Here is a 26,387-nt window from a genome sequence, read left to right on the forward strand (position 1 = left end):
ATCTGAATAATATGCTGTACTTGCATTGAGGGAGTTTGAAATTTAGCTGGAGATAGGCACATACACAGCTAACTAAAATACAATTTAGTGATTGTCATTTTATGATATTTTTATGGAAGCATAGGAGAGGATCTGTTAACTATGTCTGAGAGGTGATTGGAAAGGCTTCACATAGGAGATTATATATAATCTTAAGGTCATTCCAGGGAAAGGTAAAACTTGTTTATATATTATTATGTATTTATTAGTGAAAATATTTTAAAACAATATATCTAGTGGCAGCTCTAAAGTTATGTATGAGGGAAGATTCTTAAGGGCAACAATTTGGTGGGGAAAAGGCAGAGGGAAATTGTCTTGAAAGGGGTATTGCATAGCTCTCATAATGCTTAAATTATACATCATAGATCAACAAGACTAGCATCTACAAAGATGCTTTTATTTATGCTTTATGTAGTTTGAGGAAATGTCATTATCCTTGTTAAAGATCATAGTTAATTTTACCTCAAGAAGTTGATAGAGATTATTAGAGGAGGACAATCCCTTATATCACCTCTTGATGCCGCCACTGATTATGTTTCAATCATGTTGTTTGGCTTTTTTTTTTTTTTTTGCAAGTGCATGTTTCTGTGATTTTTTTAAAAAAACAAGTATTTATAGGATTCTAATGAACACGTTCAAGACTCTAAGTGTTATAATTATTGGCTGTCAAAACTTTCAACTGATCAGGTAATAATGAGTGCTCTGAAAGACTGTAGAGAAACAAAGTGTTTGAACTGCATTATAGTAGTATACTTCCAAGAGGTAGAAATGATAAAATTGTTATCCTTATAAATGTAGCAGTTAACTCCTGACCGGAGAGCAGGCATAATCTAATAAAAGAGAAATGATAAAGGAGAAAGTGATTTTTTAAAAATATAAATTTGTTTATTTTATGTTTGGCTGTGTTGGGTCTTCGTTGCTGCACGCCGACTTTCTCTAGCTTTGGTGAGTGGAGGCTACTCTTCGTTGTAGCCCCCTGATCTTCCTGGACCACGGCTTGAACCCATGTCCCCTGATTGGCAGGCAGATTCTTAACCACTGCGCCACCAGGGAAGCCCGAGAAAGTGATTTTGTATTTAACACTTAAGTATTCTGTGTTTGCAAAAGAGTAGTTCACGGGATAGCCAGATTTTTTAAAGTACTAAAAATGTCAAAGAAGTAAAAATTAAATCAATTGAAAAATTGTTCAGTTATCAACATATTGAACATTATTTATTGCTTTGAAATTTTGATGAAGAGATTATTCTCAAACACTGCTGATGGATATGTAAATTCATTCCTTGTTTTTCATGGATGGTTTGGCAGTATGTATCAAGAACTGTAAAAAGCTTATATTTATTGACTCATTAATTCTGCTTTTCAGATTTTATCTCAAGGAAGTATTCTGAAATGCTGAAAAAACTGCCTGTTCTAAGATACTGTTTATATTTAAAATATGGAAAAGTTGTCTTAATGGCTGATAGCAGAATAAATAAACTGTGTTACATCCACTGTGTAGAATAAGCATGAAGAGTTGAAAGTTTTCAGAAACTTAGGAAAAGGTGACAAAGTTCAGGACAGTCTGTTATGTTTCAAAATGCATGGGAAAAAGTTAAAAGGAAATATGCCAACAGGTTGACAGTATTTGTTGAATTGTGAGTAAATTTTTTCCCTTATATTTTTCTGTACTTTCTTGATTTTACACTGTAAATATATATTGTAGTTGAGGGGAAAAAAGAAAACTTGAAAAGTAAGTGATCTTTAATGCAAGATAATAGATAGGTTCCTTTTGAAAGTCAGGACTGACAGTTAATGGAATTTTTTTTATATATATAAATTTATTTATTTATGGCTGCGTTGGGTCTTCGTTGCTGCACGCAGGCTTTCTCTAGTTGCGGTGAGCGGGGGCTACTCTTCGTTTTGGTGTGCGGGCTTCTCATTGCAGTGGCTTCTCTTGTTGCGGAGCATGGGCTCTAGGCGCGCAGGATTCAGTAGTTGTGGCTAGTGGGCTCTAGAGTATAGGCTCAGTAGTTGTGGCGCACGGGCTTAGTTGCTCTGCGGCATGTGGAATCTTCCCAGACTAGGGCTCGAACCCATGTCCCCTGCGTTGGCAGGTGGATTCTTAACCACTGCACCACCAGGGAAGTTCGTGTTTCATTGTATTTTGATCCCTATTGGCTAATCCATGGACAGTTACTCAAGGTTTGGATTAGCGGTTTGTATTTCAAGCTTTTGTTAAAAAATAAAGGATCATTATGTTAATGTTGATATTCTACATATTTCACTACTTGGGTTTAAGCTTGTCATGTTTTCTTTTCCCCGAGCATCTTGAAGTATTCATATGTTCACTTATCAAATAAAAATGTAAATTAGAAAATTCCCTAGTATCAAGGACATGCTGTAGTATTTATATGATTTTAAATGGTATAATAATGTCTAATATTTTGTAGTTTGTGTATTTTTCACCCAGTTTTTTTTTTTTTTTTTTTTTTTTTTGCGGTATGCGGGCCTCTCACTGTTGTGGCCTCTCCCATCGTGGAGCCCAGGCTCCGGACGCGCAGGCTCAGTGGCCATGGCTCACGGGCCCAGCCGCTCCGTGGCATGTGGGATCTTCCCGGACCAGGGCACGAACCTGTGTCCCCTGCATCGGCAGGCGGACTCTCAACCACTGCGCCACCAGGGAAGCCCTTTCACCCAGTTTTAAACATCTAGTCTTTAGACTTCGATTTCTTTCATTTTAAAATTTCTGATAAAATATTTTTGGTAATTGATATTTATGTACCAGAGAAGAAAAATTTAGAAATAAACTCTTAAGAACATGAGACTACATGGTGTCAAAGAAAAGTTAATGAATGCATAGAAGCCCAAATTTTTTGATGTTCCTATTTCATATATAAGGCTCAAAGATCTTTTTAAAGTTAAGATGGGTATTTATTTATTTTTACAAAAATGTTAGTTTGTATTAGCCCCACATTCACAAAACTTAGAAAACAATAGAAAATGTCCAGCCATTGTGGAACTCTAACATCCAAGTATTAATTCCTTTATTCCAATCAAAAACAATGTTCCCAGAATTCAGCACAAAACTGAAAACACTGCTGCTACCAGCCATAGTCCATAACAGTAACTTTAAATTGTCCAAGGGGATTAAGGAAGCATTTTAAATCACTGTCACTCCTACCAAAGGATTTTAGGCAACGAGAACTTATTCTCATACAAGAATAAATTTGCATTTTATCATTAAACAGTATGAGGGCCTTAACTGGGAATTACCAGTTTATAAACTTTCTCCCCAAAATTTGTGAATATATCTGAATGTTAAATTTTTCTTATTTAGAAGATGGGTATTTATTCTAAAAGGGTGCATAAGGGTATGATTTTGTGTGTATGTGTGTATATTAAATATACACGTTTTAGTTTATTTGAATCAAATGAGTTACAGAGGGACAGAGCCTTATAAACAACATGAAAATAGCTTGAGGGCCATTGATTTGTACAGCTTGGATGAGAAGGCATTGTAAAAATGATGTTTATCTGAAAATTGTAGTACTTTCTTTTCTTAAAAAAAAAAAAAAAATCCTTGTGTCGAGGGCTGACTTTCAGTAGATTGCAGCGAGGGAGCTCCTCTGCTGCCTATAAAACCCCGACCCAGAAGCAGTCATCTACGATGGTTTAGCACCAGTTTCCCAACGAACGTGCAGTGCGTGACAGGTGAGGGGGCAGCCACCTTTCTGGCCACACCTGTAGTACCTTATTTTATATTTCTATTATGTAAGAGAGTCTTTGTAAGTTGTTTAATTGAGCAGGTTTACATCATGTGAGTTTTACAGATATTTGCATAGAAACTAAATCTCAGTGGTGGCCAGTGCAGATGATCCAAAAAAAAAAAAAAAAGACATTTTGAGACTATTTTTTAAATGTTTAATATCAGATTTCAGATCCCGTTTTGGGCTAACGTGAATTTGAGAACATGCCAAGCTTTCTGCTGTAGTATAGTTTACAACTTGAATCTCAGTAGACTCTAAATCCGGCCTTCTAAATTATTTTAACAAAGTAAATATAGTATAACCAACAGAAACAGTCATCTTGTACTTGTTGAAATAAGTGATATTCATTCTTCCTCTACATTAGTGAAAAAAGCTGGGTATGGGGCACTTATAAGCAAAACCTTTTATACATTGTAACATTCCTCAGGCCTTTTTCCTTAGGAGTTCTTATTTTAAAATTAGTTCCCAAATAATGAAACACAACTATAAGTGTATTACATAATCAAAATGTTACATGGAAACAGGATAATTGCTAAAACACTACTATCCTATTACTTGTACTCATTGATTATTTTATATATATAAAGTGCTGGGAAAAACTGGATAACTACTGTGTTAAAAAGAAGATGAGTAAGAGATACAAACTATAAGTATAAAATAAGGTACAAGGATATATTGTACAACACAGGGAATATAGCCAATGTTTTATAATAACTGTAAATGGAGTATAACCTTTAAAAATTGTGAATCAGTATATTGTACAACTGTAACATAATATTGTACAGAAACTATACATCAATAAAAAAAGATATCTGTCTTCTCAGTATCAAAAACTTCCAGATGGAAATAGATTTGTGAAAAACATAAAACTAGAAAAAATACCTGTAAATATTTATGGACTGTTAGAATGATTCCCATTTCAAGCATAGCACCTAAGGCAGAAGTCATAAGGAAAAAGATTGATTGGATTATTTAAAAATCCATTGAGAGTGAATAAAATTTTGAAACATACTTACAAAAGAGAAGTTTTGAAATGTATATATGACAAATGACTAATATTCTAAATGTCTGAGGAGTTCTTACAAATGAGAAAAAAAGTCATAGAAAGAGTTCTTAGAAGAAATAAATGTAGTCCAAAATTTATGAATGATTCAATCATATTAGTAAAAAGTAAACTAAAACAATGAGATATTTCATACATTGAATTGGCAGATTTTTCTTAAGATAACATTCAGAATATGGCACATACTGTAAGGGGATCAGAAATGGACAATTTAGTAGTATGTATCCAAATTGTACTTATCCTTTGAAGCAGCATTTCTGTTTTTAGGAATTTATCTTTAGGAAATAATAGAGAATGTAAACAAAGATTCTCCTACAACAAAGTTCACTGCTGTGTTTGTAATGGCAGACTATTGGAAGCAATCTAATTTTTCAACAAAGTGGTGAGATTTCAGTGTTCTTTATTACATTTCTATAAAATATCATTTCAAAATGATTTAAATAGGAAATGAAAAAACTTCATTTAAGCTCATAGTAAATACTAACATTGATTTGTTTACTCTGCTTCAATTTTCTCACTGGTAAATTGTGGATAATAATAGTATCATAGGGGCATTGGGACAATCGAGTGAGTTAATATATGAAAAGCACTTAGAATAGAGCCTGACACGATAACTGTAGTTAACAATATTGTGTTGTATATTTGAAAGTTGCTAAGAGAGTAGATCTTAAAAGTTCTCATCAGGGCTTCCCTGGTGGCGCAGTGGTTGAGAGTCTGCCTGCCAATGCACGGGACACGGGTTCGTGCCCCGTTCTGGGAAGATCCCATATGCCGTGGAGCAGCTAGGCCCGTGAGCCATGGCCTCTGGGCCTGCGCGTCCGGAGCCTGTGCTCCTCAACGGGAGAGGCCACAACAGTGAGAGGCCCGCGTACCGCCAAAAAAAAAAACCCCAAAAAACAAAAAACAAAAACAAAGTTCTCATCAGAAAGAAAAAAATTTGTAATTATATGAGGTGATGGATAGCTTACTAAAACTGTGCTAATCGTTTCACAACATATACATATATCAAGTCATAATGCTGCATACCTTAAATTTATACAACATTGTATGTCAATAAAATTGGAAAAAAAGAAGGGACTCTTAGACCAAAAAAAAAGTATAGTGCCTGATACATAGTAAGTGCTAGGTGATGTTTGCTATTAGCCTCATTAATTCACAAAATGCTTCTGAAATGTGAGATAATACAGAAAAATCATAGTTTATGGTATAATACATTATAGATACATGTATAAAAGATTTGACTCTAACTTGGAAGAAGAAAATTGCCTGACCTTAAGAAATTGGCCTAGATCGAAAGTAAGTGGCAAAGGATTACATTGTTAAAACAAATACACTAAACTTGTCTGGAGTTTTTATCCCTGCTATACAGCATGTACTCGATGCGGATCTCAGGCTAATTTTGATATTAAACTGAGTCTCTCTTTGTTTTGTTTTGAACAGGTTGGCTCAAAGCTAATCTCTTGTCACAAACTGGTATTGGCTTGTGTTATTCCCTACTTCAGAGCTATGTTTCTCTCTGAAATGGCTGAAGCCAAGCAAACACTGATTGAGATCAGAGATTTTGATGGTGATGCAATAGAAGACTTGGTAAAGTTTGTCTATTCTTCACGACTCACTTTGACTGTTGACAACGTCCAGCCTCTATTATATGCAGCCTGTATTCTACAGGTTGAACTGGTGGCTAGAGCTTGTTGTGAATACATGAAGTTACATTTTCATCCCTCCAATTGTCTGGCAGTAAGAGCCTTTGCAGAAAGTCACAATCGAATAGACTTAATGGACATGGCGGATCAGTATGCCTGTGAGCATTTTCCTGAAGTGGTGGAGTGTGAAGACTTTGTAAGTGTGTCACCCCAGCATCTCCATAAGCTTTTGTCCTCCAGTGATCTAAATATTGAGAATGAAAAGCAGGTCTATAGTGCAGCCATCAAGTGGCTTCTTGCCAATCCTCAGCATCATTCCAAATGGTTGGATGAAACACTTGCACAGGTAGGGATGAATAAGATTGTGTATAGAAATAAAATGATATGGAAGCAAATCAGCATGTTCCATTTATCATAAAAAGTGTAGATTATCCATTGATGTAATATGATATGAAAATGGCTTTGACTCTTTCCTACTTACTATACCATTTAAGGATAAGTCTGAATGTGTTTTATTTGAATTAGAAAGATCATTACCTGCTTTTTAACCTGAATATTTTAAAAATCCCTTTGAGATATCATTAGTACAGACCAGTACTGGAAATTGCTTTAGAACTTGGCACATTGAGCTTCATTCAGATTTTAGAAGGTAAATGAGTTTTAAAAAGAGAACATGCTGCAGTGAAAGTAGAGAATGAACTGTCCAATTGCAACTTAAATTTTATATCTGCAACTATTCACAATCTTAGGTTCGTTTGCCGCTGTTGCCAGTTGATTTTCTTATGGGTGTTGTGGCAAAAGAACAGATTGTCAAACAAAATCTAAAATGTAGAGATTTATTGGATGAAGCAAGAAATTACCACCTTCACTTGAGTAGCAGAGCAGTACCTGACTTTGAATACTCCATTCGGACTACCCCAAGGAAACATACTGCTGGTAATTAAATTACTCATTTTATCAACTCTGCTCTAAGGAATTTTGTTGTATTTGAGGGTTGGTTATGTTTGTCGAAACCCAATTGTAAGATGATTAGTATCTGATTGTCTTAAAGTAATAATTGGCAAGTAAGGTTATATATGAATTCTTACTGTGCATGATTTCAGATAGTTTTACCAATAAGCCAATTTTTTAAAAAACCGTAACAAGACCTATACACTCTGAAGAGCCTGCTGAAATATCTTTTCTTTGGGAGTCTTTTTGATTCTTCTAGGCAGAATTAGATCCTCTGTCATTTTTGCTTAAATGACACTTGCTTTGCACATCTTACTATGTTGCATTGAAATTTATTTGACATGTTTTGAGCCCTTCAGAGACAGGTAGGTATCTTAATAACTTTGTATCCCTGGTACCAAACATGGAGCTTAACACATACTGCATATTTAAATGTTTCTTTTTGCATTTTATCACATCAAAAGAAAGGTACTTAATACATCTAATTTAATAGTATAACAGACCACATTAAACTCTTAGAATATAAAGCTCTTATACTTGAGGAGGCATGCAGTTTCACCTTTATTTGCCATAATTTACAGACTTTCATGTTTTCCTGAGAAAATAGTTTTATGTTCACTTACGTTACTCTTTATAAAGAATATATTTGTGGGATAAGGGAGAATAAATGTGGTCAGTGAATTCTGGAATCAGCACTCTGAACAGAGACTTCCTGTACATCTGCTGTGACCTAATGTGGTTAGTAAATAAAGAGATCCGTGGAATAGCCTAAAAATAACAAAAGGCAGTACATGGTAATGAATAGTGGGACTTTATCTAGATAGTATAAAGAAAATTTGAATGTTGTAGATCTGCCTATGAAGAAGTAGTTCTTCTAAATAGTTTAACGTGAAAAGGATATTTTTCCCTTTTTTTATAGGTTGATTTCAAGTATTAAATTTTTGAAGCGTAGATTTTTTTAGTTGTGAATCCTGTTTCAAGAAGTCAAGGTATTTAATTCTTCAGATTCAGACTTGAATTCAAAGATTTTGGCAGTCTAGGTTATATGCCAAATGTATTAGACCCTCATATACATGATCTCTTACATGATTGCAAGAACTTTATGAAGTAGGTTTTAGTGAAGGATTTGATCCTTATTGTGAGAAAGATGGTGTTATTCCATTTTATGGATGAGGAAACTAAGAATCAGAGAGAGTGAAAGGATGCCCAAGGCTACACAGACAGTGGAGAAAGGATTTGTGTCGTGATCTTTTTACTTCATTTTAATTTTTTTCCTTCCATGTCATGTTCCTAGGTGACCTATGTAGCTGAAATATTAGGGTCCACTTAAATAAAATCTAATCAATAATCGGGATTACATTCTGGGATTATAATTCCAGCTGTGCCATAAAGCATCTGTAATTTGGGGCAGATTTCTTAATCTCTGAAGGCATCAGTTTATAAATAATTTTGACTACAGGATCTTTAAAGTCTCTTTCAACTTTAAATTTCTCTGACTTGAAACACTGCATTGGTTGGAAAAGATAGCACAGGCAGTTCTGGTCATTCATGTATGTAGTCATTCAGCAAACATATATTAAGTGCCTACCATGTGCCGGGTTCTGGGTTAGGCATTAGAAATGTAAACACACAGGGCTTCCCTGGTGGCGCAGTGGTTGAGAGTCCACCTGCCGATGCAGGGGACACAGGTTCGTGCCCCGGTCCGGGAAGATCCCACATGCCGCGGAGCGGCTGGGCCCGTGAGCCATGGCCGCTGAGCCTGCGCGTCCGGAGCCTGTGCTCCGCAACAGGAGAGGCCACAACAGTGAAAGGCCCGCGTACCGCAAAAAAAAAAAGAAAAAAAGAAAGAAAGAAATGTAAACACACAAATAGACTATAGCCGTTCCTATTTTGAGTGAACTTTCAGTCTGATCTAGGGAAATAGCCATATGAATAAGTAAATGCAATAAAGTATTAAAGGTACTTTGATATAATCAAAAGTTATAGTGGGAAGCAAAAAGAGTGGTTATTTTTACTTTGGAAGGGACAGAAAAGGTTTTATAGGGAAAATAACCCCCAGTCTTAGTTTTGAATAATAAATAGATGTTTTTCTGGGTGCCAATTAGAGAAAAGAGTATTCAGTTTATTTTACATTTATTGAACGTTTAGTACACGCCAGGCACTGTGCTCATCTTTATTAGTGCATAAACGCTTAACACACTATCTTAATCTCGCTTAGACTCTGGTGACAGATATCAGCATAATAGATCATTTCGATACTGTATATTACATGAATGAGAGTTACCAAAAGTTGTTTTCAGAACATTGAGGAGGATCACTATATGGGTGATGCAGGAGCTTAAACATTAAGGGAAAGAGAGGGAGAAAATCGCATTGGACAGTGCAAGGCCTTTATGCTCTTCTAAGGCTTTATCTTGTAGAGCAGTGGTTCTCATAGTGTGAAGCAAGTGGTGTCCTCTTGACCAGCAGCATGAGCATTCACTTGGGAAGTTTTTAAAAATGCAAAATTTTGCACCTACCCCAAACCCACTGAATCAAACACTTGGTGGGGGAGGGGTCAGGCCCAGCAATCTGTGTTTTATTAAATAGCTCCTCTGGTGATTCTGAATCAGAATAAAGTTTTTTTTTTTTTTTTTTTTTTTTTAATTTGGCTGAGTCGGGTCTTAGTTGTAGCACACGGGATCTTTGTTGAGGCATGCAGGATCTTTTAGTTGAAGCATGTGCGATCTAGTTCCCTGACCAGGGTTCTAACCTGGGCCCCCTGCATTGGGAGCATGGAGTCTTAACCACTGTGCCACCAGGGAAGTCCCCAGAATAAAGTTTTGATATGTTAAGAAAAATTGTGGTAAAATACATATACCATAAAAATTGCCATTTTAACCATTTTTAAATGTACAATTCAGTGGCATTCAGTAAAAATTTTAAGAACTACTGATACAGGTAATGAAAAGCTGTTGAAAGAGCCTTTTAATTAGATTATTCAGTTGACAGTCTGAAAGCAAAAGAGTACTAAGTGATAAGAGAGAACAAGATTTTGCAGTAATAGCTGATGAGGGCCTGAACTAACAGTGGCTGTGGGAATAGCGAGGGAGAGAAAGGATACCTCAGGGAAGGACAAAGTTGTTTAGGTTGGTGAGGAAGGGGAGATCTTTTATGTTGGGTTTGAGGTGCCTCTGGGACATCAAGTGGAAATGTGGCTTAGAAATGCAGATTGGAAGGCATTATGATACAGATGGAATTTTAAGTAAAGGGATTGAACTTTTCCTGTGTAAGCATGAAGTATGTGAGAAGTAGGCTGAGAATGAAACAGAAAACATAGAAAAGACAGAAATAATAGAGAAAAGGAGACTTTGATATTATGGAAATCAAGAGTTAAGGAGTTTCCAAAGAAACTAGGGTGATCAGTATATCAAATGTTGTAATTGTATTCAGTCAGAAATTAACTTTATGAGTTTGTTGGATTTTGTCATGACCTTACTAGCAACAGCAGTTTTTCAGGGTGGGTGAGGATCTCAACTGTATTATAGTGAAATGTTAACAGGCTGAGATAACTGATGTATTCTATTCTTTGAAAAGTTCAAATGAGGGGGAAAAAAGAAAATTAGATTTTTAGTGGTATAATGACATTAAATGCTATCCAAATAACTTTTTTTCCCCATTAATCAAAATTTTGAGTTCGTAAGTTTTTTTCCACACTTATTTATCTTTTTTTTTTTTTTTTTTTTTTTTTTTTTTTTTTTTTTAGTTAGGGGGAATTTCCTGGCAGTCCAGTGGTTAGAACTCCATGCTCTCACTGCCATGGGCCTGGGTTCAATCCCTGGTCAGGGAACTAACATCCCACAAGCCGTGTGGTATGGCCAAAAAATAAAAAATAAAAATAAAATTAGCTGTAAAAAGAAAAAAGGGGAGCTGTGATTTCAACCTCTATTTTGTGACTTTACCCTCTATTTTGTGACTTTACCTTTAGGTGTGCTATTTTGTGTAGGTGGTCGAGGTGGATCAGGTGACCCCTTTCGCAGTATCGAATGCTATTCTATCAACAAAAACAGTTGGTTCTTTGGACCAGAAATGAACAGTCGAAGGCGACACGTGGGTGTAATCTCAGTGGAAGGTGGGTCTGCTTTTGTGTTAAATCACATCGTGTCACCACAATGATCTTTCAAATATTTGAACTTTGAGAATTTCTTTCTATAAGAAAATCCTATATTATAAAGTATGTTTCAATATATCAGATTATTTGATGAATGTTTACTTGTTTTATGCCCATAGATGCTCAGTGTACAATCTCTTGCATATAGATGCTTAACAGGAGATGAGTATTAAGGAAAAGGGAGTTAAACTATTCTGAGTTATATTCACAAAATAACCAAACTAAAAAAAAAATATTTATTGAACCCAAATAATAAATATATATTAACTTTTTTCTATACCTAATTATTATTATTGAAATGAGGATTTTTTACCTGGTTACTAAAAATGAATTAATTGCAGAACCATGGATAAATTGTTAGGAGAATTAAAAAGTCACTTTTCTTCCAATTATAAAAGTATAAATGCTTTGGGGGGAAATATGAAAACATATTTAATAAAAAACAAAAATCATCCGTAACCCAGACACCTAAATAGTTACAGTTACCATTTTGGTATGTTAATAGTTCCAATTTTTATTTGTTTCATTTAGAAAGGTTTGATATAGGGCTTCCCTGGTGGCGCAGTGGTTGAGAGTCCGCCTGCCGATGCAGGGGACACGGGTTCGTGCCCCGATCCCGGAAGATCCCACATGCCGCGGAGCGGCTGGGCCCGCGAGCCATGGCCGCGGAGCCTGTGTGTCCGGAGCCTGTGCTCCGCAACGGGAGAGGCCACAGCAGTGAGAGGCCCGTGTACAGCAAAAAAAAAAAAAAAAAGAAAGGTTTGATATATTAAGAGTTTTATATTTTCTTTATACAAGAGCATTTTTTCATTTTATTAAACATTCTTTGCAAGGATGATTAGTGATATCATCTACTAAGTAATAAAAAGTTGGGAAAACTAAGGGCAGGATAATGTTTGAACATTTAAATAACTTGTAAAACAGCATGTTTCAGGCATTTTATTAAGCAGAAGCTTACATTTATTTTCATTTGACTACTGAAGTGACTTGATCATAATGTTGAACAGAAGAAGATTTGTTGAAAGTTAATTTATTGTGCTATTTTAATTATATATTGATTATATATAAATTTATTTATTTGGAAACAAATGAAAATACTTCTCTACTTGACAGGTAAAGTGTATGCAGTGGGTGGACATGATGGAAATGAACATTTAGGTAGTATGGAGATGTTTGATCCTCTCACTAATAAATGGATGATGAAGGCATCAATGAACACAAAGAGGTAGATGAGCATGGACATTTATTTTGATTTGTTGGTGGAAAATAAAGAAAGCTTCCTATAACTGAAAGGGCTAATTTTTTACTCTGCATTTTTAGAAACTTTAAATACCTTCCTAAACACATTTTGTTAAAGCATCCAATGTGATGCTTCATTATAACTTTTAAAATTTTCCTGAAAATTAAGAACAGAATCATGTCTTTGAGTATGATAATGATTGTCATAGTTTTGACTCATACCTGAGCATTTACTTAGCTTTTTATTTTGAAATAATTTAAAATTTTCAGAAAAGTTTCAAAAAGAGTTGCGTTCCTATGTACTAGTGGTGCTCGACTGAAGATAATTTTGCAAATGGGCACACATTGACATCTAGTTTTCTATTCTTGATGAATTTAACACAGTATTTTTAACTTAGTTTTCTTGTGTGTTAGAAGTATGAAAAATTAGATGGAAATGTGAAGAGAGTTCGGCTGAAAAGAGATTTTTGGCCTTTTTTTCACTCATGAGGAGAAAGAATCTTAGTGGGAAAAACCTAGCCTTAAAATACACTACTTATCTATAAATGGCATTTTAATACTTTAGTAGGGCTTGATTTATGCTACATGGTAACCACAAACAGTTTAAATTCTAACACATGAATTAAAATGAGGGAGAAAATCCTTACGTACATTTTTAATCTTTATACTCTTGCCTCTTTATCATGCTAAGCTGGTTTTTAGCTGAGAATTGAGTGAAACTTGTCTAACAAAATAGCAGTTGAATTTCTTTGATCTTCTAAAATATACCCTGAGCACTACAGTAGCTTTCCAACTCTATAAAAAATAATAGAACTGCATTTATTTTCTCATGTTATTTGTTTTTATAATTTGTATCCTCCCAAATCATTGTTTCAGTGTGTATTCCAAAATAATATTCACATGTTAAATACCTGGTTTTCTGGTTTTCCCCCCTTTTCTTTTTCATCTTTTCACTAAAATGGATACTGATGTTTGTTCAAGGTATGGTTTTATTGAAACCCATCATCCTAACAGAGCATCTCTAGGGGTTGATTTATTTATTCAGCAAATACTGGTTAAATGCCCATTACAAGATATACCAAGTGCTGAAGATACAGCAATAAATAAGACAGTCAGGGTCCCTACCTCCATAGAGCTTACATTCTAAAGGCAAGATAGAAATAAAGACATAATGACAAGGGTAATAATGCTAGCACCAGCGAAAGTAAAGAATGCTCGAGAGTGGAGTCCCACTTAACCTAAGGTCTGAAGGAACAAAAGAATTTAGACTCATTAAGTGGTGGGTGGTGTAAGGTTGGTGGATGGAAAGAGATGAAGAGCCTTTGAAAATCTGTAGATGAATGAGAGCAGAGAGCTTGAAAGAAGTCCCATGTGGCTGACAGATCAAAGGGGATAGTGTCAACAGATACAGCTGAAATAGCAGGCAAAAAATAAGGGCCTTTCAAGTTTGCCAAGATTTTTTAATCTGGTGTGCTTTGAAATACACACACACATTTTTTTTTTTTGATAGCAGGGGAGTGTTAGAATCAGATTTCTCTTTCCAAAGATCCTCTGCTATGAAATGGAGAATGTATTTGAGGAAGACCAGAGTGAAAACAGTCTGGGAAACCAAAAGGGTTATTGTAATATTTTTAGTCAAAGAAATAACAGTGGCTTGGACTAAAGTGGTAGAAGTTGAGATAGAGGAAAGAGGACATATTTGAGAGAGAGTTCAGAAGTGTACAATCAACAAGATTTTATGATAATTAGATGTGGGAGGTAAAAAAAACAATAAGGTAAGGCTAAGATGATCCTTAAGTTTCTGGCTTAAACAACAGTGATTTGGATAGTGGTGTGACTTTCTGCATTAGGAAAAGCAAGATGGTGTACAGGATAAAGTTTTTGTTTGTCTTCTAATGGGTATATTAGTTTTCTCTTGCTGTATAACCAATTATGACAAACTTAGAAGCTTAGAACAACATCCATTAATTAGTTCACAGTTCCATAGGTCAGAAGTCAAGCAACTTTAACTGAGTTTTCCACTTAGGCTCCACAAGACCAAAATCAAGGTGTAGGCTGTAGGCTCTAATGGAGGCTCTGGGGAAGAAACTACTTCCAAGGTCATTTAGGTTATTGATAGAATACAGTTCTTTGTGATTGAAGGACCGAGTTTCTTGTTTTTACTGGCTGTAGGCCAGGGATCACTCTCAGCTCCTAGAAGCCATTCTGAGGTCCTTTCCAAATGCTCCCCTCAATCTTCAAACAAGCAGCGACTTGCAGAATCCACCACGTTCTTTGAGTTTCTGACCTGTCATCTGCTACCAGCTGGAGAAACCTCTCTGCTTTTATAGGGCTTACGTGGTTAGATTAAACTCATTCAGGTAATCTCCACTTTGCCATGTAATGTAGCATAATCATAGGAGTAAAACCAGAGGGTGAATGTTGTGGAGGAAGACATCTTAAAATCTGCCTAGCACAGGGAGGTAGACAGTAAGTTTCACTTCAGGTTAAAGTTAAGATTGAAGATCCAGACACACAGATTTGAAGTAGAAGCTGTATATATGTCTGGAAATACATATTAGAGTTATAAATCCATGGAAAGAATGAAATTGCCTACAGAGAGAGTATAGGGTGATAAGAGGCCTTAGGGAACTTCATAATTCAGTGACAGAATAGAGAAGAAGGCACTGGTAAAGGAAGCTGAAAAGTACCAGCCAGAGATGTAATGGAGGAGGAAACTCAAACATGTGATGTCACAAAAATCAAGAGAGTTTTGAGGAGTAAGAAATAATCAATAGTGTCTTATGGTCTTGTGGTTTAGGGGGTGGAGGGAGGGGGGAATTATATGGTATACTCACTTCTGCCATGATATAACACTCATATATTCTAGAGTGTACACACATGTGTTCACCCACACCTGAAAGTTTTTATAACCACAGTATTTTGTAAGTCATTGCTTTATACTCAAGGGAAAAGAAGTTAAGGACACAAAATGAATGACAACATTATCCTTAAGAATTCTTTCCTAGGATACTCTTTTGGTAAACTGAGAGTTAGAATCTCAGTAGAGCAGCAGCTCTCTCCAGAAATAATAATAGCTAATACACAGCACTGAATATGGGCTAGTCACTGTTCTTGGTGCATTACCTGTATTGACAAATTAATATCAGTTGTGTCTACTGCTTTCTCAGATGGGTGACAGATGAAGAAGCAAGGTAGTAAAGGTTTAAACAATACACATTATCCAAAGTATATACCAAGTCAGTGACAGATAAATTTTAGAATAGTTCAGCTTTTGATTGCTGCAGTGTGTTTTTTAAGAAATTGGTATAATTTTTTTTTCAGTCACCATTATGATGAATTAGCTTTTAACATGGGCTAAGTCTCTTCTGTTCCAAGATAAATAGATACACTTCAGAAGTTAAGCAATGTGATATAAAGCTTGTAATATAAAATTGATGTTCTTTTGTGTGATGTAATGAAACACTGCAACAAAATGTGCTCTGCAATTACGTGAATTTAGTAATGAGATTGACTTCTGACCTCTGTAGCAGACCATCTCTGTCAATTCATCAGTCTCTTAATTATGCAACTGAGTGTTTTACTAACTGAATGTTTTGGACTCCATTTATAGTATTTTGTTGGGTTTTCCTTTATTATTTCATTTAAGTTTAAAGTAACCTGTGTAGGCTATGCATTATAAAACTCCAGAGGGCACTGTTCACATAGACTTGCACAATTTGGCAACCCTGTAGCCATCTATTCAGAAGCTTTGATAAATCTAAAAATAACGGGAAAAAGCCACATTGACGTTTAATGTGATAAATGGGTACATTAGCACAATTATTTTGCTACCTTTTTTCTGGAAACAAATGGAATGCTGAAGTGTCTTTTATTGTTTTTGCAGGCGAGGAATTGCCTTGGCCTCCTTGGGAGGCCCAATTTATGCAATTGGAGGGTTAGATGACAACACTTGCTTCAACGATGTTGAGAGATATGACATAGAATCTGATCAGTGGAGTACAGTGGCACCAATGAATACTCCCCGTGGAGGAGTTGGCTCTGTGGCTCTTGTGGTAAGTTATGTGGCAGCTTGCTCACTGGATTGCATTGCATCACATCCCTAACCAAATAAGGAAAGGTCTGATGTATTCATATTTCCAGTATGCAGATATTGATTACACACCAGATTATTTCATGAAATACTGCTCTCTTGCACATTCTGGTCTACCATTAGGACGGCATGTAAATCAATTTAAAATCTAATGTCTTGTGTTTTTTTTTTCTTTATTTATTTAGAACCATGTTTATGCAGTAGGTGGCAATGATGGAGTAGCTTCTCTATCTAGTGTGGAGAGGTATGATCCACATCTCGATAAATGGATAGAAGTTAAAGAAATGGGTCAGCGAAGAGCAGGCAATGGAGTTAGTGAGCTCCATGGTTGCTTATATGTTGTTGGTGAGTGGATGATATTTCTCTAGTGTAATGTTTTACAGGACATACAATGATAGTGTCAGTAACACAAATTACATTGCATTTAGGCCCAAGTGGAATCAGTCCTAAGATTTGCTTTTGAATTCTTAAGATTCATATTCAAGCTTCTTTGTTTACATCTTCATCTTTCATGTTTAAAACTCTACCTCCGTATTTTTACTTTACTTTTCTTGTCTTCATTTCAAGGGAATTGTGTTGACTAAGCAAACCAATAGGTATTTCATATGCATGATGGCAGTTAGCGTCTCTGTATTGCTTTTTGACTTACTATATAATAGAGTTGGAGGGGAATAGCCAAAGCAATCTTGAGAAAGAAAAATGGAGGAAAAGCAGAGCTGGAGGAATCGGGTTCCCTGACTTCAGACTATACTACAAAGCTACAGTGATCGAGACAGTATGGTACTGGCACAAAAATAGAAATACAGATCAATGGAACAGAATAGAAAGCCCAGAGATAAACCCATGCACATATGGTCACCTTATCTTTGATAAAGGAGGCAAGAATATACAGTGGAGAAAAGACAGCCTCTTCAATAAGTGGTGCTGGGAAAACTGGACAGCTACATGTAAAAGAATGAAATTAGAACACTCCATAACACCATACACAAAAATAAATTCAAAATGGATTAAAGACCTAAATGTAAGGCCAAATGCTATTAAACTCTTAGAGGAAAACATAGAACACTCCATGACATAAATCACAGCAAAATCCTTTTTGGGGCTTCCCTGGTGGCGCAGTGGTTGAGAGTCCGCTTGCTGATGCAGGGGACACGGGTTTGTGCCCCAGTCCGGGAAGATCCCACATGCCGCAGAGCGGCTGGGCCCATGAGCCATGGCCGCTGAGCCTGTGCGTCCGGAGCCTGTGCTCCGCAATGGGAGAGGCCACAACAGTGAGAGGCCTGCGTACCGCAAAAAAAAAAAAAAGAAAAAAAAAAAGAAAAAAAATCCTTTTTGACCCACCTCCTAGAGAAATGGAAATAAAAGCAAAAATAAACAAATGAGACCTAATGAAACTTAAAAGGTTTTGCACAGCAAAGGAAACCATAAACAAGACCAAAAGACAACCCTCAGAATGGGAGAAAATATTTGCAAATGAAGCAACTGACAAAGGATTAATCTCCAAAATTTACAAGCAGCTCATGCAGCTCAGTATCAAAAAAGCAAACAACCCAATCTAAAAATGGGCAGAAGACCTAAATAGACATTTCTCCAAAGATATACAGATTGCCAACAAACACATGAAAGAATGCTCAATATCATTACTCATTAGAGAGATGCAAATCAAAACTACAATGAGATATCATCTCACACTGGTCAGAATGGCCATCATCAAAACATCTACAAACAAAATAAATGCTGGAGAGGTTGTGGAGAAAAGGGAACTCTCATACACTGTTGGTGGGAATGTAAATTGATACAGCCACTATGGAGAACAGTATGGAGGTTCCTTAAAAAACTAAAAATAGAACTACCATATGACCCAGCAATCCCACTACTGGGCGTATACCCTGAGAAAACCATAGTTGAGAAAACCATAGTTCAAAAAGAATCATGTACCACAGTGTTCATTGCAGCTGTATTTAAAATAGCCAGGACGTGGAAGCAACCTAAGTGTCCATCAACAGATGAATGGATAAAGAAGATGTGGCACATATATACGATGGAATATTACCCAGCCATAAAAAGAAATGAAATTGAGTTATTTGTAGTGAGGTGGATGGACCTAGAGTCAGTTATACAGAGTGAAGTAAGTCAGAAGGAGGAAAAGAAATACCGTATGCTAACACATATATATGGAATATAAGGGAAAAAAATGTCATGAAGAACCTAGGGGTAAGACAGGAATAAAGACACAGACCTACTAGAGAATGGACTTGATACGGGGAGGGGGAAGGGTAAGCTGTGACAGAGAGTGGCATGGACATATATACACTACCAAACGTAAAATAGATAGCTAGTGGGAAGCAGCCGCATAGCACAGAGAGATCAGCTCGGTGCTTTGTGACCACCCAGAGGGGTGGGATAGGGAGGGTGGGAGGGAGGGAGACGCAAGAGGGAAGAGATACGGGAACATATGTATATGTATAACTGATTCACTTTGTTATAAAGCAGAAACTAACACACCATTGTAAAGCAATTATACTCCAATAAAGATGTTAAAAAAAAAAACTTAGAGTTCTTGATAAGAGAGTGGGATATTGTTAGCACTTAAACATCTACAAGTAATAGAAGTAACACTATTTCAGTGCTTATGTGTATTAAAGAAGAGAAATAACATAATTTTTTACCTTTTCAGTCTAGCCTGATCATCACAGCAGCTCTTTGAGGTAGTGAGAGACTGAGAGAGTGAATAATATTGTCACAGGCCTAAATAAGTTGTCAAGGCTGGAATTTGAAGCAGGGTCTGTGAGAACCCAGTGTTCTTACACTACATCATTGCTACCTCTCTCAGCTCCCTATCTAGCAAGGGCATTGACATATGTTATATCTCAACAGGAGTATCATTGTTGCTGTTACTTGTTAAATCTTCTGGGCACTTATAGTAGAACAGACATGGTAAAAATAAGACTGACTCAGGTTGAACCTTAAAATAAAAACCCTCTTGGTCATTCAAGTCCTACTTAAAACAGGTACAACTGATTTGAATAAGAAAACTTTGAAGGTAACTATGTACAGGAAGCTAATCGCATCCTCCCTTTTCTGTTCCTCTGCTTTGAGTTCTTTGTTCAAAATTTATATGCATTAGCTAGGGAAATGATAGGGAGCCCATGAAAAAGAGGACCATGAAAAATATAACTACCCTGTATTAAAAACTTAATCCCGGGCTTCCCTGGTGGTGCAGTGGTTGAGAGTCCGCCTGCCGATGCAGGGGACACGGGTTCGTGCCCCGGTCTGGGAAGATCCCACATGCCGCGGAGAGGCTGGGCCCGTGAGCCATGGCCGCTGAGCCTGCGCGTCCGGAGCCTGTGCTCCGCGACGGGAGAGGCCACAACAGTGAGAGGCCCGCGTAACGCAAACAAACAAAACAAAAAACAAAAAACAAAAAAAAACTTAATCTCTTCTACCTTAGCATTAGCAATAATTAAAAGTAGAGCCTTTGTTATAGTGAAAAATGTTTTTTTTATCATGGTTGTGGTGGTGATAACACTATTACATTTGTTAAAAGTCACTGAATTATGAACTAAGATCAGTGAATTTTATTTTTTAATTAATTAATTAATTAAGTCTTGGCTGTGTTGATTCTTTGTTGCTGTGCGCGGGCTTCCGCTAGTTGTGTCTAGCGGGGGCTACTCTTTGTTGTGGTGCGCGGGCTTCTCATTGCTGTGGCTTCTTTTCTTGTGGAGCACAGGCTCTAGGCACGTGGGCTTCAGTAGTTGTGGCGCACGGGCTCAGTAGTTGTGGCTCGCGGGCTCTAGAGTGCAGGCTCAGTAGTTGTGACTCATGGGCTTAGTTGCTCCACGGCATGTGGGATCTTCCCGGACCAGGGCTCGAACCTGTGTCCCCTGCATTGGCAGGCAGATTCTTAACCACTGCACCACTGGGGAAGTCCCGATCAGTGAATTTTTACCTCAGTTGATTTAATAAAATTAAACCCACTAGAGAAGTTAACTTTGTTGATTTTTTTTTTTAACCTGACCTTGTTTCTAAATAGACCGTCATAATATCAACACTTCTGTCCTCAGGAAAATAGGCTTAGTCATCAGGGAGACCTATTACTCATGTAGACTGAGATGGAGCCTAAAAAGACACACATATATTTTTAAAGGAAAGAGCACTGTTAAAATAGCAGTCTCTGTGTTTAACAATCAGGAACATAATAAGTAACATTGTTAAGATGATTTATAGAGAGGACTGTCGGCATCTAGAATAGGTAGCATGAAGATGTAGTTTTGGCAAAAATTGGTAACAATTCAGTCATAGTCCACCATCTCTGTAATTATGATTACGATTATAATACTAAGGGAAACAGTTGGAAAACTGACTTATATCTAAGTGAGTCAAGTGACTTAGTGTAGTTTATTGTCTTCTCAAGCCTTCTTACTGTTTAAAAATCTAATATATACATGTACACACAGAGAGAAGGAATCTCAGTACTTTCTTCCTTGTCTCTAGGAAGCTAAGGGAAAATTATATGAATGTCCGTGGGGTTTTTTTTCTCCTAAATTATCTGCTTAAATATAGGGACTTTAGTTTCTCTCACTTTAAGATTTTTAATCCTAATATTGAGGAAAATACTATTTAAATTATCTTGAATTGTAGTAAATGTATAATAGGAGTTGGTAGTAGTGATAGATGTTGGGGTTTTCTAAAATGTTTTGAAAAGATTGATTTGTAGAAGCTATTGAATTGAAATTTAATGGTTAATTTCTATGAAACATAATGCTATTTTAAAAATCTTTCTTTATATAGGTGGTTTTGATGATAATTCTCCTCTGAGTTCAGTTGAGCGGTATGATCCTCGAAACAACAAGTGGGATTATGTAGCAGCCCTTACCACTCCCAGAGGTGGAGTGGGGATCGCGACAGTGATGGGCAAAATCTTTGCAGTTGGTGGTCATAATGGCAATGCATACTTAAATACAGTAGAAGCATTTGATCCAGTGCTGAATAGGTAATTTTTATTTCCTTTACACCTTAATGGGATCTTCTGGTAACAGACTATCCCAGAGTGCTAAAATACTGCTACATGTAGTTAATAGAAAACTTTGGGGATAGCTTACTATCTTTCAAAACCAGTCCCATAATAGGGATTTTTTGTTTTGTCTTTTGAGTAAAGTAAATCATGATTTGTTTTAAAGTAACATCCTTTCTCCTCTATCTTTTCAGGTGGGAACTTGTTGGATCTGTGTCTCACTGCAGAGCTGGAGCAGGTGTAGCTGTGTGTGCCTGTTTAACTAGCCAAATTCGAGATGTAGGTCATGGATCCAGTAATGTGGTTGACTGTATGTGACTTGAGTTCCAGCCACCAACAATTTAATAACATCTCATAGGCAAGAAAGACTACCAGTATTTTGTAATGGCCACCTTTGAACAGTTTTAACTACGACTAGAGTCTCATTTAAATGTAAACTGTTGTATTGTGACTAAGTGCAACTTTTGAAATGGTAGCTGAAACTACTAGTAATAAAGTTGATACTTCCCACTTTAACAAATAATGAAGTAGGGAAGGAAGACACTCTAACCTGAAACCATATCTCCTCCAAAAAAAATGTGTTTAAAGGAGTGCCAAAACCTTGAAATTCCTTTTTTTTTTTAAAGTGTGGATGAATCAAAATGTAAAATGAAGTTATAAAATGAAGGCAGTGGATTTTTCCTAGAGGGGAGATTGGAACGTATTCATCAACACAAGGATATCAGGACACATAACAGACCTGCTCCATTTGAAGATCTTTTCTACTTGGTGCTGATGAATTTATGCCTTGCTTTTTTCTAGGTGTTGAGTTTTCAATTCCTTGGATATTTACAGAAATAGGAAAAATGTTTCATCTTTCTGAGTGCCCTTTGGTTGTGTTTTCAGAAGCTTATAGGAATGCTGTAGGAAGCCCTTAATTTCAGTTTGAATTGTTAGGACACCAAAAGATCTAACTGAACTAATTCCTTCTGAACGAACCTGCAGTTTTATTTTTTCATTGCATGCCAAAAGGATTTTTTTCATAATCAAAAATTGGACCAGAGGGGATATTAGAGGAGAAGGCTTTAAAGTCGACATTATTCTAGTGCCCATTCGAGAGCCTTGAGAGGGAATGGTGTCCATTACACAACTCCCTAATGAGGAGACTGCAAAAATATGTTTAACACTCTTCTTTGATTTAGTCATTTCATTTTGAACCCAAGATTTATTATCTTTCTATTTTGCTGTTTGCCACCATCATAGTTTTTCTAAACTGCACAGAGTCTGGATTTATTTATTTTCAGAAAATGAATGCATTTTTACAAAAACCCTTTATAGACTGTAGTTGAACTGTTGATTACTTCAAGTCCATCATTACCAATAAAAGATATTGTAAAAACAGAAAGATTGAAACTGTTTTTCCTGTTATATTTAATTCTCTCCAGTATATTTATTGAACTTTAATTGAAAATATTTCTTTACATTACTTTAAAGCCCAGGATATTGATACATCTACTGATCTAACAGCTCTTCATGGTTTTACCAGCATTATAAAGTGGCTTGTTTGTTATATGTATATATTTTTATAAATATTTATGAAGAATATTAAAATATTATATTTTGTATTTGCAGTGCAAGTTTGGTACCTCTCTTTTAGGCCTTCCTAAATTTTCCTTTAGTCATGCCTTAGAGTTTAGTATAGTTTACTGCTGTCGGTCATCTTGTTCACAAGGAAGCTGGGGCAGTGAAGAACACTACTCCATCTGTCCAGCCCTGAAGCTCATTGCCTAGTAGCTGTGATGGTCCTTATTAAATGGCAGCCTAGGCTTGTCAGTACAGTAAGGCAGAAGGCCACATTACAAAAGCCAGTGCCTTGGGTATATTAGATCAAAAAATAAGAAAAAATTGTAAGTGGTCTCAGCTAGCAGATAAAGGTCTGTCGTGAAGCAGATTTAAATGTTCCCAATTTTTTGCTGTCAGCCTGTGGGCAAGTCCATAAGTCATTGCTGGATCTGAACCAGTGTTCTCTTGTACAATTGTAACCATATTTCAGTCAATCCCAAAAGCATTTAACTCCGTAGCACTCAGTGGACTGGCTACAACTGGCTGGATGTGGAGAATAAGGCTCAAAACCTGGCTTCAGCTATTTCTTGTGTCTAATGGAGTTCTTGTATTATAATGCTTGTCTAGGTATGGTTACTAGTGTGTTAAATGTATTTTTGTGGGGGAAGGGATCTTTTATTTTTTCTAAGATTATTTAAAATGTTTTTTTCTTTAACATATTTCTGCCTTTGTCATGTGTATAGCATTTAGGAACATGAAGGTGTTACATTTCCATTACTGGTTTTATCTATACAGTAGTCATCTAACATTACTAAGTTGGTACCCTAGCTACCCATAAAATATGAACTACTCATAAGGGAAGTAAAGTGAAGTAAATGGAACATGTGGCTGGCTGTTACATCATGTGTGGGTAGTCAGAAGCACAGCCTTGAAGGACCTGACAATGGTATGAAAAGATTAATAGTAGAGTCAATATGCACAGTCTCTTTATTAAAAACATATTCTTTGAGATATGAAATGTGAATCAGGCTGAAGGAATCATGCAACTGAAAGGTGATTATATTCATAGGAACAGAAGGATGAAATATTCAAAGAAGACAGCTACTTAATTGTGAGTCCTGTCCCTTTAACCTCAGATGTTAATGTCACCTACCAAAAAGACATAAAGTAGAGCTAAAATTCTAAATTCTAAATGGAAAAAAGAAAAAGTAAAAATTTGCATATTTCTTTGAAAAGTATTTCTAGTTGCTTCTGTGTGATTCTTCCGAATAGTTATTAAAGCCACTGTTTTTACTGTGTTGTGCTGCCACTTTAAAAACAAATTACTTGGGCCTCCCTGGTGGCGCAGTGGTTGAGAGTCCGCCTGCCGATGCAGGGGATACGGGTTCGTGCCCCGGTCTGGGAGGATCCCATATGCCGCGGAGCGGCTGGGCCCGTGAGCCACGGCCGCTGGGCCTGCGCGTCCGGAGCCTGTGCTCCGCAACGGGGGAGGCCACAACAGTGAGAGGCCCGCATACCGCAAAAAAAAAAAAAAAACAAAAAAAAACAAATTACTTGATACTGTTTTTGACTAATTTCATTATATTCTGTGTAACTAATTTATTTTTAAATGTTTGAATAAACTGTGTACTCTAAGGAGTATTATTCATTCTCTTAATTCCTAAATGCATTTTAAACTTACAGTGCTGTTAAATGCCTAGATAAGAGATTGTTGAAATTGCATAAACTGCTCTTGCAAATGGTACACTTGAGAGTTTTGTTCCTTTTTTCTCCATGTCTTATATCATAGAAAATGCATTTAGGGGCTTCCCTGGTGACGCAGTGGTTGAGAGTCCGCCTGCCGATGCAGGGGACACGGGTTCGTGTCCCGGTCCGGGAAGATCCCACGTGCCGTGGAGCGGCTGGGCCCGTGAGCCATGGCCGATGAGCCTGCGCGTCTGGAGCCTGTGCTCTACAGCGGTAGAGGCCACGGCAGTGAGAGGCCCGCGTACCGCAAAAAAAAAAAAAAAAAAGTTTTCTGTGGTTTCTCGTATCAGACTTCTAAAGAAATTATGTTGGGATGTCATTGACTCTGTCTCTTTTTCTCCTTTATGTGGAGTAAACAAGTGGCAATAAAACTTCTCTATAATATTTTCTTAAAACCATGTATTAGTGTAGTAGTATTCCAGCAAATCAAAATAATAAATTATCATATATACTACCAAGTACTGAGATCAGAAGGTTGCTATTTATTGATTCAAAATATGTTGCATGTACCTATTATGAATAGGAACTTCTTCCTATATAGTGTTCATAACTTTGCTTTTCATTGTTTGATTGCTTTTATAGAATCTTTTCAAAACTATGTAATTGTTTATTCTTGATCCTTCAAATACAAAATTGATTTAGTAGTTGCTGGAATACTTTTCTCCTCAAAGAAAAGATCTTTATGTTTAACTGAAAATAGGAAGATTTTTGTTAACCTGTACAAAAATTAAAGGTTAAAGGCAACTGATTTGAGCAATTGTTTCTTCAGCAATTGTAGACTTGTACTATATAGAAATAAGATTCTTTATGCATTAAGATGTTGTCCTTCCAATTAGTAACCTCATGAAGCTATAATTATGTTTTTCTACTTGCCATTGCTAAAAACTTTTCTGAAACTTCTCTTTGAAAACAACCTGAAGATCCATTTGTAAGTCATCCAAGAGAATTAGTCTTATCATAGTTACATGTTAATTTGGACCAGAATCTTAATAATGGCCCTATGTACTTTATTCATCAGACTTGATTCAAAATATTTTATGGCTATCACAGGTTAAATCTATCCTCAAAGAATTAGGTTTTCCTCTACTGGAAAAAAAAATTTTCCAAAGTAAACAGTTCCAATAGAAGATTTCTAAAATTACCCTGAGCAATAGTAACTTC

General features: G+C 36.4%; 1 protein-coding gene across 9 annotated transcripts in view; it reads left to right on the forward strand.

Annotated features, from left to right (window-relative positions):
* Nucleotides 1-23,322, forward strand: part of KLHL8 (kelch like family member 8) — a 49,695-nt gene extending 26,373 nt beyond the window's left edge. For 7 of the 9 annotated variants that reach the window (XM_082632277.1, XM_082632275.1, XM_082632278.1 and 4 more), the window contains 8 exons: nt 6,289-6,837; nt 7,241-7,427; nt 11,410-11,553; nt 12,706-12,817; nt 16,718-16,886; nt 17,110-17,269; nt 21,716-21,917; nt 22,133-23,322. In XM_082632277.1, the coding sequence (XP_082488403.1) occupies nt 6,289-6,837; nt 7,241-7,427; nt 11,410-11,553; nt 12,706-12,817; nt 16,718-16,886; nt 17,110-17,269; nt 21,716-21,917; nt 22,133-22,256 (1,647 nt within the window). In that variant the 3' untranslated portion in view covers nt 22,257-23,322. The remainder of the gene's footprint in view (nt 1-6,288; nt 6,838-7,240; nt 7,428-11,409; nt 11,554-12,705; nt 12,818-16,717; nt 16,887-17,109; nt 17,270-21,715; nt 21,918-22,132) is intronic. The other 2 variants (XM_082632283.1, XM_082632282.1) reach the window with 2 other exon arrangements.
* Nucleotides 23,323-26,387: the final 3,065 nt, after the last annotated feature.

Source organism: Mesoplodon mirus (assembly GCF_964341445.2).
Source record: "Mesoplodon mirus genome assembly, chromosome: 2".
NCBI lineage: Eukaryota > Metazoa > Chordata > Mammalia > Artiodactyla > Ziphiidae > Mesoplodon > Mesoplodon mirus.